A 12437-nucleotide genomic window follows, 5' to 3' on the forward strand; every position below is an offset into this window, starting at 1 on the left:
TTCAGAGTGTGTCACACCACCATCTACAAAGTATTTCTGACCTCAAAAAAAGTTTTCAAGAAATGTAAACCTCACCATACTCTAGATCTACCAGTTTACAAGTGAGGTTACACGGGGATATAATCAGCTAAGTCCAGAGGGTGGAAAACATGACAGATTACCTAGGTCTTTATTTTTTTTATTTTTATTTTTTTAAGATTTTATTTATTTGGGGCAGCCTGGGTGGCTCAGTGGTTTAGTGCCGCCTACAGCCCAGGGCCTGATCCTGGAGACCTGGGATGGAGTCCCACCTCAGGCTCCCTGCGTGGAGCCTGCTTCTCCCTCTGCCTGTGTCTCTGTCTCTCTGTGTGTGTGTATCTCATGAATAAATAAATGAAATCTTAAAAAAAGAAAAGAGAGAGAGAGAGAAAGAGAGAGAGAGAGAAAGAGAGAGAGAGGCAGAGACACAGGTAGAGGGAGAAGCAGGCTCCATGCAGGGAGCCCGAAGTGGGATTCGATCCCGGGTCTTCAGGATCAGGTCCTGGGCTGAAGGCGGCACTAAACTGCTGAGCCACCTGGGCAGCCCAGTACCTAGGTCTTTAACGTACAAATTGCAAGAAAAAAAAGCAGGAAGGGGGAGACCCATGTATTAAAATAGGCTTAAGATTATAGCCCACTGAGGGGGGGCTCAGTCAGTGGAGCACATGACTCTTGATCTCAGGTCATGAATTCAAGCCCCATGTTGGGTATAGAGTTTACTGGGGGAAAAAAAAAGAAAGGATTATAACCCATTGAATAAAATAAGAATCCATACTAATAGATACACCCATAATGAATACATAGAGAAGGAAAGCTCTCCCTCACACTGGAATGTCAACTAATAATGCATTAGAAACAACAGGAACAAGAAGGGATTCAGGAGTGTCTCAGTGGTTGAGCGTCTGCCTTTGGCTCAGGATGTGATCCCAATTTGGGGGTCAAGTCCCACATCAGGCTCCCTGTGAGGAACCTGTTTCTCCCTCTGCCTATGTCTCTACCTTTCTCTCATGAATAAATAAATAAAATCTTAAAAAATAAAGAAGGGATTCAGGCGAGTGTCATCAATGGGCACTAAGTCAAAGGTGAAGCTGCACAAGAGAATATTTACGTGGGTCAAAATACTTAATTACACAGAGGAAAGAATAACTGCAGGAAATGCTGGAAGATACCACCTTAAGCAAGTGATCAAAATTAGTTATCACTGATAAGGACACAAACGGACTCGTGACACATATGCCTCAACACCATGCACTGATGACACTAGAACAGTACTTGTTCTTTTCTGGCCAAAATTGAATCATCTCAACCCAGTCATGGAAGAAATTTCAGACAACCCAATTTCAGAGATATTCTACAAAATAACCGACCTGTCTAAAGTGTTTAAAGTCATCAAAAATAGAGACTAAGAATCTGCTTTAGATTATAGAATGCACCTAAACTCAACTTGTGATCCTAGACACCATATCAACATTATCGGGACAACCGTTAAATCTGAGTATGTTCGGGACACCTGGGTGGCTCAGTGGTTGAGTGTCTTGCCTTTGGCTCAGGGCATAATCCCAGAGTTGTCTTGGGATTGAGTTCCACATCAGGGTCCCTGCATGGAGCCTGCTTCTCCCTCTGCCTGTGTCTCTGCCTCTCTCTCTCTCTCTCTCTCTCATGAATTAAAAAAAAAAAAAACTGAGTATGTTCCGTAACAGTAGCATATTGATGTTAAATGTTCTGATCTTGACAACAGAACAGTGGTTATGTAACTGAAGATCTTTGTTCTTAGGAAATACACAATAAGTATTTAAATCCTAAGTGGCCTCATGGCTGCAACTTATTCTCAAAAGTTTAAAACAATATGTATAGAGAGAAATAATGTCAGTAGCTGTTGAATCTGGGTGAAGAATATATGAGTTCTAGGTATTATTTTTCTAAGCTTGAAATCATTTTATTTTTTTAAAGATTTTATTTATGAAATCATTTTAAAATAAAAAGCTTTTAAAAAATTAAGAAACACTGGAGTGCCTTGGGTGGCTTAGTGGGTTAAGAGTCTGCCTTCGGCTCAGGTCATGATCCTAGGGTCCTGGGATCAAGTCTCACATTGGGCTCCTTGCTCAGCAGGGAGTCTGCTTCTCCTTCTTCCTTTGCCCCTAACCCGTTACTCTCTCTCTAATAAAATCTTTACAAAAAATTTAAAGAAACAAATTGGGACGCCTTGGTGGCACAGTCGGTTGAGCATCTGACTCTTAGTTTCAGCTCAGGTCATGATCTCAGGTCCTGGGATCGAACCCTGTGTTGGGCTATGCACTCTGTACAAGGTCTGCTTAAGATACTCTCTGCCCCTCCCCTTGTTCTCTCTCTTTCTAAAATGGATAAATCTTAAGAAAAAAAATTAAAGAAGCATATCAAATGCAACGTTGCAGTCCTTGTCTGAACACTGATTTGAACAACCAGCTATAAAAAGAACTTATGAGACAATGAATTTGAGCAATATTTTATTACATTAAGGAATTACTATTAATATTTTTAGGCATGACATCATTGTTATGTTAAAAAAAATTCTTCCCTCACAGACGTACAGATGAAGTATCTGCAAAGGAAATTATTTATCTTGGATAAATATCACTGGATTTGTTTCAAAATAATCCAGAGACTAGGGGGAGATAAAACAAGATTGCTGTGGACTGGTAAGTACCAAAGCACAGTGGTGGCTCCAGCGGAATCATACTATTCTCCCTACTTTTTTATGTTTGAAATGTCCCCCCAAAAAGTTAAAAATAAACTAAAAAAAATGAATGTGAGAAAAGGACTAATGAACAAAAGGCCAAATTGCTCAAGCCTCTGGTCACACAAAGGTGGGGACGGCTGCATTAAAGCCCACCCAAAGCCACTCTAAGTTTCAAAGGCCAAGTCTAACATGGCAGGTGCTCATTATTCTAAGGAGATCTTAGTCACTGGTCCCTGTTCCAAAGAAGCTAAACACTAAATATTGAGAAGATACTGACAGACGTATCTCTCATTAAATCAGCAAGCCTCTCCATTATCACCACCTAAATTACTTCTTGGCATCATTTAAAACTTTATATTTAGGACTAACTCCAAAACTCTTAAGGAAAACCAATACCCAATTCCCAGTGATGGTGATGCTGGCAAACTGAACAGAGGCAGGCAACTTACTTCCCTCCAATCCTACAGGTCGTCACAAACATTTTGCTGAGAAGTGAATCCACTGAAGCATTGAGAGGAACCCATGAATAAAGGCAATGGAAAAGTGGTGTAGGAATGAAGGATGGTCATACGTCTCTCCCTTCATAGCACCCTAAGGCTGCCAGCATCCATTCCTGACCTGAAGCACAGGATGGTGCAGAGAACTGAGTGTTATGGCAAGGAGTTCCCACAACCACAAACCTCTGACCTATATCAAGCCCAAAGCCATTCCAATTTGAAGGTATCACAATCTCACTGCCCATCAGGTCTGACTAGCCTCCAAATTAGGTCAGATGAGCACACTGAGCCTTCACACAAAGCACCTGTGTACTTGTGAGGCGCATTGATCACATGAAAGCTGAGCTGTGAGTTCCAGCTCCGGCTCTGGCTCCCACAGGAGAAGAGGGAAGGAAAAACATTAGAATGGATTCTCCCTTTTTAAATCGCATCCCTGTCTAACCCAAGGTAGTTATCAGTGACTGGAGAACCAGTTCCTCCAGTTACTACATCTGCATCCTAAAATTCTAGAGATTACTTCCTACTCGGAGGAGGAAGTCTCTGCTGAATCAATAGAGATGCAAGAGAAGTCAAACAGCAGCTAGCTAACGAGCACACTGACAAGCACGGCAGAGAAGCACCCCACTGCCTGCCACTTTAAGCTAATCTGGGGTGAGTTCCTTGGACTCTCTAAACTCTGATTTTTCTCATCTGAAAAACAGAAACAGGCACCTGGGTGGCTCAGTTGATTGGGCATCAGACTCGATTTCAATTCAGGTCATGATCTCACGATCTCAGGATCGCCCCAGGTCAGCTCTGTACTCGCAGGAAGTCTGCTTGAGATTCTCTCTTCCACTCCCTCTACCCCCTCCCCTGCTCATGCTCTCTCAAAATTAATTACTTAAGTTTTAAAACGTTGCTTGTTTAAAAAAAAAAAAAAAACGAACATTATGAGGTTAGTCTGAGGATTACACAAGATAATGTATGTGAAAGCTTCCTGTCCTAATTACCCTCTGTACACTTCGTCTTCTAGGAGAGAAGAGGAAAGGAAGGGTGCCAGAGGTGGGAGAAGGCATGACTTCTGGGCTTTGCACCACGATCTGCATGCAAAGCTGGGTACACGACCCTAAGGAATGGCTGAGTTTCTGGCTATGATGTAACACACAGAGACCTTGGACAGAACCACATTTCTCTAGGCCCCTCCTTGATATTCGAAGCTCCACTCAGAAGCTTGAGTCACTTCTTCGGGTCACTGCCCAGTCAAGACAAAAGCGGCCTCTTGGAATAGAGTGGCCCAGTTAAGGACATACAAAGTGGGAGAGTCTAGAATCTGGAGGGACGGATAAAAGCCATGAGGAGAGAAAAGTGAGGACCAGTCCTTTCCAGGCAACTGAAATGTAAAAGGTTCTGCTCTTCCCAAACTACAGAAATAACTTTTCCAAACAGAGATGGGAGACCTAATTACAAAGGATTAAAAAAAACAAAAACAAAAACAAAAAAACAAAGGATTCAGAGCCACAGGACTACAACCTGTCAAAGAGGGTTGCAGGATGTCAAACCCTACAACCAAGTAGCAGTACCCCTACTACTCCCCCAGTCCCCAGAGGCCCTCAGTAAACACGTAATCATACATGCAGTTGCCAACAATTGCTTCAGAGTAAGCCCTCCATGACAGGACCTCAGAGAGCTGAGTAAATATTTACCATTGCTAGGAGCTCCTGAAATCATTTTTCTAGTACCAAGACTACCTGACCATGTTCTTCCCTGACAGAAGCAATAGACGGAGCAGAGGCAGAGAAGGGGAAGGCCTTCCAAGTGGCCAGTTGGACTGGGGACTAAAGTCAGAGAGATCCCCCTAACCTCCCAGTTTCTGCTCCCTCAGACAGGTGAACATACTATACATATTGCTCTCTTACGGGAAGTCAGTGGCCCTGAAAGAGGAAATACCACTCTCTTCAGGAAAAGAAGATGTGCTCCAATCTACAGAGTCCTCAAAAGCCTACATTGGTGAGGAGCTACTAAATAGGAATACGCTAGGTTCCAAGTACTCTACAGCCAAGAATCCCACATCAGGGAAATGAGGATTTCAGGGGAAAAAATGAGAGATAGCTCAAAGCCTGTTCCCTGGAGATTCTTCAGACAAGGCATGGATACACCTTGACCCAGTGCAACCTTAGACCTGTCCACAGCTTGGGAGGAAGTTCTAACTCATCCGAGCCACTGGTCCTGCTTTAAGCCTGACTTCAAAGTGGACCAGGTCCTTCCTAATGAGGAATGAAAGACAGCTGTGGGCCCAGAGACTAAGAGCTGAATGTTCCAACCAGCTCCAATCTCTGGCACTATATTTATCTCATTTCCCAAACTGGAAAGGGTCGGGCAAGAATCTCCCCTTCAGAGAGGAACAGAGCCAAAGAGAAGCAAGGATCCAACAAACACTCCCTTGGGTAAGAGTCACAGGCCTGGTGGGCATACTCGTCAGCAGTGTTTCATGGTCCAGGATGCCCAGGGGCCTCTCCTCATCATGTCCAGCTACAATGACCCCAGCCTCTTCACTACTTTGACCAGGTGCAGGAGTGGGTGTTTGTTTTTTTCCCCTTCCTTGTGGGCATGCTCACTCAATCTTCAGATGATAAGCTCTGTAAAGCAGATGTGGGTCTCCCTCATCCTACTTTCCTGAGACTCTGCGCATAGGAAGCATACACGATTAGGAAGCTCCCTCTGTGTTCCTGCGCAACAGGTAGGCCTGGGATGCAAACCACCACGGCAGAATAGAGACCAGTCAACAGCAGGTTTTGATAACGTCTGTATGCAGAGCTCTGTGGGGAGACCCAGAGAAAGAAGCCAGTAAGTCGGACCCTTAGAGACACTCTGGTCCAGCGGGAACTACACACATGGGTTAAAAGCAATGGCGAGGCTGGAAAATTCAAATGCAAAGGGTAAAGGCCAAAGAAGGAAACAGGGAAGCCAAGACATGCTGGAAATATCTACAACAGGAAGGACAGGAGGAAAAGAGAGAGAGAGAGAGAGCATCCCGCCCCCCCCCCCCCGGAAACAGTTGAAAGTTCATGCTCAGTCCAAAAAAGCAAAATAAATAAATAAATAAATAAATGTTTCCTCCTTTATGGTTCTCTCCTGTCCTACCACTGAGCTCACTGGCAAGTGTCCCTGTTCAGAGCAGGATGCTGTACCACTCTGCAGAGGCAAGATGAACCCTGCCAATCAGGGTGGGGAACAGATTTTTCATCCAAGCTTGGGGTCTTTTCCCCTCCACCCAAACTGGGATCAACCATGTTCTTTCTACAATTCTAGGGCTGCGGTACCAGACTGGGCTTAATAAACACTCTGACAACGACTGTGGCCATTCCTTAAAAAGTGGGTAATTCAAAGTGCCAGACAATCCCAGTCATTTTTATTTGTTTTGGGAATACATTATTTTTAGTAGCATTGTTGATGTTCCTAATTCTATCTACCTCAGCTGACAGAAATAGCAGTAGAAAAATTCTGATTTCTCTAAATGCACACAGAATTATGGGGGAGAAGCAGGACAGAAAAGCAGCGTGAGCATACATCTGTCGGTGGATGATCCAAAAAGCCATATCCAGCCACCTTGTTCAAAGTTCATTTCTGCATCTGTTCCATCATTTTTTCAAACCTAAACCATGAATTCCTCCTGTGTGCCTGCCCACCCTGTACTAGCAGGTAGTGGTAGCAGCAGTGACCGCGTCAGAAGCAGGGAGACGGCCAGGGAGGCGCCCGGATAACCACGGAGTCGACTGCGTTAGGGCTCCGCAGTCAGGGCTCAGCCCTGGGTCTCCCCACAGTGCTCTGGCCCGTCAGGGACAAGGGAGGGGGCCAAGGCGGCATGGCGGGGGGGGGGGGGGGGGGTCCAGTGCGCAGCGTGACCTCCCTGGAGCCGCGCGCCGTCTGCTTCCCAAGGGCGGTGCCCCCAGTCACCGCACCGCTGCGCGGGCTGGGACTTCGTGCGCACCCCTGCTTCTCGGGTCCCGTCCCCAGGTCAGTGCGGTGGACACCCCACCCCGGCACCCCGGCCGAGGCAGGGCCGGTGCGCAGGCGAGCTGGGGCCTCCGCGCGGAAACCAATGTCAACAATACGGCCGGCAGAGCCTCGAACGCCCCCCACCCGTCTCGGTCCCGGGGCTGCTGTTGCCATGACAACCTGTCCAGGAAGTTGGCCCGCGCTCCTTCCTCCAGGAGCAGGAAGTCTGCAGCAGCGCTCGCGTCGCCTCGGAAAACCCCCGCAGGCCGCGTCCCCGACCCCCCTGCCCGTGTCCATTCCGGGGCCCTCCTCGGCCCGTGGCTTGGATCCCTTCCCCACCCCCACACCTACCTCCTCTAACTCATCCTTGGCATCCAAACTGGTGGAAAGTAGCAGCCTCCCCCCTCCTGGGGCTCCTGCTCCCGCTCCTCCTCCACCTCCCGCTGCTCCCGAAGCAGCTGCTGCTGCTGCCCCCTTTCCCTTCTGTAACTCCATGGCTGCGGCCACCAGACGGGAGGAGGCCCGGGGGCCGGCGCTCCGAGCGGGGCCGGGCAGGGGTCCCCGCGCCGAGGACCCCCTCTGGGTCCTGTGCCTGCAGGGGCGCTGCCGCCCGGGGCGCTGGCTGAGGGTCTGCCTCTCGGAGGCGCGCAGGGCAGCCTTCCGCCCCGCGGGACGGACGGAGCCCTCTCGGTCTCGCACCCCGACAGGCACAGGAGCCCCTAAGTGTCTGCCTCGGGAGTCCTGCCCCTGAGGTAGGGGTGGGAGCCCTTCCTGGCTGGGGCCCCGAGGTCCCTTTGGATCCGGCCCCCCGGGGTGAGGGTGAGGCAGTGCGCGCTACAGGGCGACACGGAGGACCAGCTTCTCCCCACACCACACACGGGCGGCCATGGTGGAAGGGCGGGGGGCGGGGAGGCTGAGGGCGGCGGCGGCGGTGGAGGCGGCGGCGGCGGCGGCGGCGGGGAGGGCGCGCGGAAACCGGAAGTGAGCGGCCGCGAGCCCAGCCTCCGCCAATGGCGGCTTCCGCGGTGGCGCGGAGGCTCGCAGGAGCAGGCCGAAGACCAGCGGCAGGCTTTTCCCCCGGCGGCCAATGGCAGTGAGGCCAGCCTAATGGACAACCGGAGTGCCCAATCGCATTCGCCGTTGCTCTCGGGGGGCGGGACTGGAAGGCTTCCTGGAGAGGGGTGGAGCGCGAGGCGATCAGGAAGGGGAGGCTGCGCCTGCGCGCGCTGACAGGCGTGGCCTGGCGCGCATGCGCGTGGCCGGCCTCTGCTCTCCTTCCAGGAGCGTGGGGCGGGGTGGGTACGCGGACCGCGAACCGGCGGTTCTTGGCCGGGGTTGAGGATGTGGCGCCGTCGGCTGCTGCGGGAACCGGTACGCGGACCGGCTCCGCCCTCGTGCTGACCGGGTCTGAGCCGCGGCGCTGCCGGTTCCTCGGGAGCCCTGACGACGGCTTAGATCCGGGACGCGAGACCCGGGCGCCTGGCCTGCTGTGTGCGGGGCGCTCGGGGCTGCCTTCCGGAGGGTCACTGTGTCAGCGAAGTTGTGCAGATGGTGGCTGCAGGGCGCTCTTTTTGCACACTTGTTATGACTTCATACTTTGCACACGTGCCCTGAGACGATGTGGTTGATCTTTGGGGTGACTCGTGCCCGACCTCGTTCTGTGTATGAACCCACTCCTGCGTGTGCAGTGCCGCGGACTGGCTGGCGCCCCCCCCACCCCCCCGAACTCGGACTGCAGGCCTGTGGGTGCTGTGGGCCGGGTGTGCAGCTCTGCCTGCGCGGGCACCTGGACGCAGACGGAAGGCCCACCGAGAAGAGTCCGGGTTAGCGCAGGGCGGCGTGCTCCCTTTGCGTGTGGGGGCTTCCCCGAGCGGGAAGGCAGGGAAGGGTGTCGACTCTGCCAGCACTCACAGCGCCTGGCCCTGGGTGGCGGGGAGACGCGGTGGGAGCTCGGGATGTCGGAGAGCTTGGCGGGCCCGCGGCCGAGGAGGAACTCTTGAGACGGCTTTGGTGCAAAAAGGCGGTTAAAAAAAAAAAAAAAAAAAAGCCCGGGTGGACCGTGGGCAGGGGATTCTGAGGCGTGGCTGGGAGATGAGGGAGGTAAGGAAAAAGGGAGGTGTCCAAGGAACTTTGATATGGTAAAGCAGACTTTCCGGATAGGAGGCCTTCCCTTTGTGCAGCTAAGGTAGTTTTCCCTTTAGTAAAGCATCAAGTCAGGGAGAGTTTCTTGGAGGAAGGTTCTACTCTCCCCATCACAAGTCCTTGTCAGTGGGCGGCATAAATTTTATAAGGAAATTTAATTTTACCTGCATTTCCCTCTACCTTTGTTTCGACACCACTCCTTCGTTTCCAAATCACTGAAGGGGAGCGTGATGTTGGAGCTCCAGGAAATTGAATCTATGGATCTCTGGCAGTTAGGCTATGGATAAGAATGCTTTTTCCTTGTTTTTCGGTGAGACATTTCTAAACTGAGGGAAGACTCTTGTCCTGATGACTGTGATCTTTGCCAGTTAATCATTTGTTTTTCCCTTTCTTAGTTTTAGGACTGCTAGGAGTGCCTGAGGAATGTCACGTGTATCCCAGTGGGGTGTGGGGTGTGGTTTGCAGAGTGTCAGCCTGTGCTTTGTCCTCATCTTGCCTTCCCCCTCATCACTTCGGGGTTGTTTTTTTTTTTTTTTTTAATTGAGCACCATTTAAATGTAGTACTAATTTAAAAATACTTTACTCAGTGGGACGCCTGGGTGGCTCAGCAGTTGACTGATTCTGTGATTTTGCGGTCCCAGGATGGAGTCCCACATCGGGCTCCCTGCATGGAGCCTGCTTCTCTCTCTGCCTCTCTCTCTCTCTCTCTCTCTCTGTCTCTGTGTGTGTGTGTGTGTCTTGGGGTTTAGTTCCAGTTCACATTGGGTGTAGAGATTACCTAGGTAAATATATAAACTTTTGGGCACTGGGATGGCTCAGTCGCTGAAGCCTCTGTCTTCAACCCAGGTCATGATTTCAGGGTCCTGGGATGTAGCCCCACATCCAGCTGCCTGCTCATCAGGGAGTCTGTTTCTCTCTCTTCCGCTGCCCCTCTCCCCACTTGTGTGCATGTGCTCTCTCTCTCTCAAATAAATAAATAAAATCGGGGATCCCTGGGTGGCTCAGCGGTTTGGCACCTGCCTTTGGCCCAGGGCGTGATCCTGGACCCCCCGGGATCAAGTCCCACGTCGGGCTCCTGGCATGGAGCCTGCTTCTCCCTCCTCCTGTGTCTCTGCCTCTCTCTCTATGTCTATCATAAATAAATAAATATTTTAAATAAATAAATAAATAAAATCTTTGAAAACCCCATATATATATATTAGTATTTATGTGTATTTACTGTATATATTAGTATATATAATATATATACACCATGTATGTATATATTAGTATACATATATATTGGAAAGCATACCTTCCTTTCTCCAATACTTTAGTCAGAAAATAAGCTCTAGTATTGGGGACACCTGGGTGGCTCAGCGGTTGAGCGTCTGCCTTCTGCTCAGTGTGATCCTGGAGTCCCGGGATCGAGTCCCACATTGGGCTTCCCGCGGGGAGCCTGCTTCTCCCTCTGCCTGTGTCTCGGCCTCTCTCTGTGTCTCATGAATAAATAAATAAAATCTTAAAAAAAAAAAGAGTCCCATGGCCCCTTGGGCTGAGCCAGCCAGGTGGCACTTTTTCAACTTTTTTCTGCTTCTTATGAATAAAATGACAGCTTACATTTATCCAGAGCTTGCTACATACCTGGCATCATTGCAATACTACATGTTTTATTTCATTTACACCCTTGATTTTAATATTATCTTCCCCACTTCACAGATAATGAAACTAAGGCATAGAAAAGTTGAAGAATTTATAGAGATCAGGACATCTGGGGTGGTTCAGCGGTTGAGCCTTTGCCTTCAGCTCGGGGTGTGATCCTGGAGCTCTGGGATTGAGTCCCACATGGGGTTCCTTGCATGGAGCTTGCTTCTCCTGTCTCTGCTCTCTGTCTCTCATGAATAAATAAACAAAATCTAAAAAAATAATAATTTGTAGAGGTCATATGGTTTAGGAAATGTAGGACTGAATTATGTCCCTGCAAATTAATATGTTGAAGCCCCAATGTGCTGGTGTTTGGAAACCAGACCTCAGGAAGGTAATTATATTTAACTGAGGTCCTGAGGGTAGGGCCCTTCTGATGGGATTAGCACCCCTATAAAAGGACCACCCCTTCCTCCACAACAAGTACAAATAAAGGGGTCTTGTGATCTTAGGCACCAGGATGGTGATGACTGCCAAAAGAAGAGGCCTCAGAATGAAACCTACATTGCCAGTACCCTGATCTTACACTTCCTAGCCTCCAGAACGGTGAAATAAATTTCTGTTTAAGCCACCAAGTCTACAGTTTTGTTGTAATAGCTCAAAGCAGACTAATATAGCCAGGATATGAACCCCAGGAGTCCCAGGGCAAGCACATTTGACCCCTACATCACACTGCCATTTTGTTAATACAAAGTAAAAAAAGTGGGGATCCCTGTGTGGCTCAGCTGTTTAGTGTCTGCGTTTGGCTCAGGGCGTGATCCTGGAGTCCCGGGATTGAGGCCTGCATCGGGCTCCCTGCGTGGAACCTGCTTCTCCCTCTGCCTATGTCTCTCTCTGTGTCTCTCATGAATAAATAAATAAAATCTTAAAAAAAAAAAAAAAAAAGTAAAAGAAGTGGAGTGGGGATTTGGAAAATTCTAACTTATAATTCTATTGTTTTTTTAAAAATGTACTAAAGGGGCAGCTGGGTGGCAGAGTCAGTTAAGTGTTTGCCCTCAGCTCAGGTCATGATCCCAAGGTCCTGGGATCAAACCCCCCCCATACATCGTGTCAGGCTCCTTGCTCATCAGGTAGCCTGCTTCTCCTGCCTCTGCCCCTCCTCTGCTTGCACGCACTCTATCTCTCTCTGTGTCAAAAAAATAAATCTTAAACAAAAAAAAACTAAAGTAAGTATATATTACTTTTAAGTAACAACAACAACAAAAAACAATAGGGTCAAGAACAAAAGAACAGGGGCGGTCCAGGTGGCTCTGCAGTTTAGAGCCGCCTTCAGCCCAGGGCCTGATCCTGGAGACTAGGATCGAGTCCTGCATCAGGCTCCCTGCATGTGTCTGCCTCTCTTTGTCTCTGTGTGTCTCTCATGAATAAATAAATAAAATTTTTTTAAAAAAGGAAAAAGAACAGAG

At 49.1% G+C, this 12437-nt stretch overlaps 1 protein-coding gene across 2 annotated transcripts in view; it reads right to left on the minus strand.

Moving 5' to 3' along the window:
- Positions 1-8152, minus strand: part of INTS3 (integrator complex subunit 3) — a 39490-nt gene extending 31338 nt beyond the window's left edge. For both annotated transcript variants that reach the window (XR_003128449.3, XM_025428896.3), the window contains exon 1: positions 7558-8152. Coding sequence is in view for 1 of the 2 variants with exons in the window: in XM_025428896.3 (XP_025284681.1) it covers positions 7558-7701 (144 nt within the window). In the remaining variant the exon portion in view is untranslated. The remainder of the gene's footprint in view (positions 1-7557) is intronic.
- Between the last annotated feature and the right edge of the window lie 4285 nt (positions 8153-12437).

This window comes from Canis lupus, chromosome 7 (genome assembly GCF_003254725.2).
Source record: "Canis lupus dingo isolate Sandy chromosome 7, ASM325472v2, whole genome shotgun sequence".
Taxonomy (NCBI): Eukaryota; Metazoa; Chordata; class Mammalia; order Carnivora; family Canidae; genus Canis; species Canis lupus.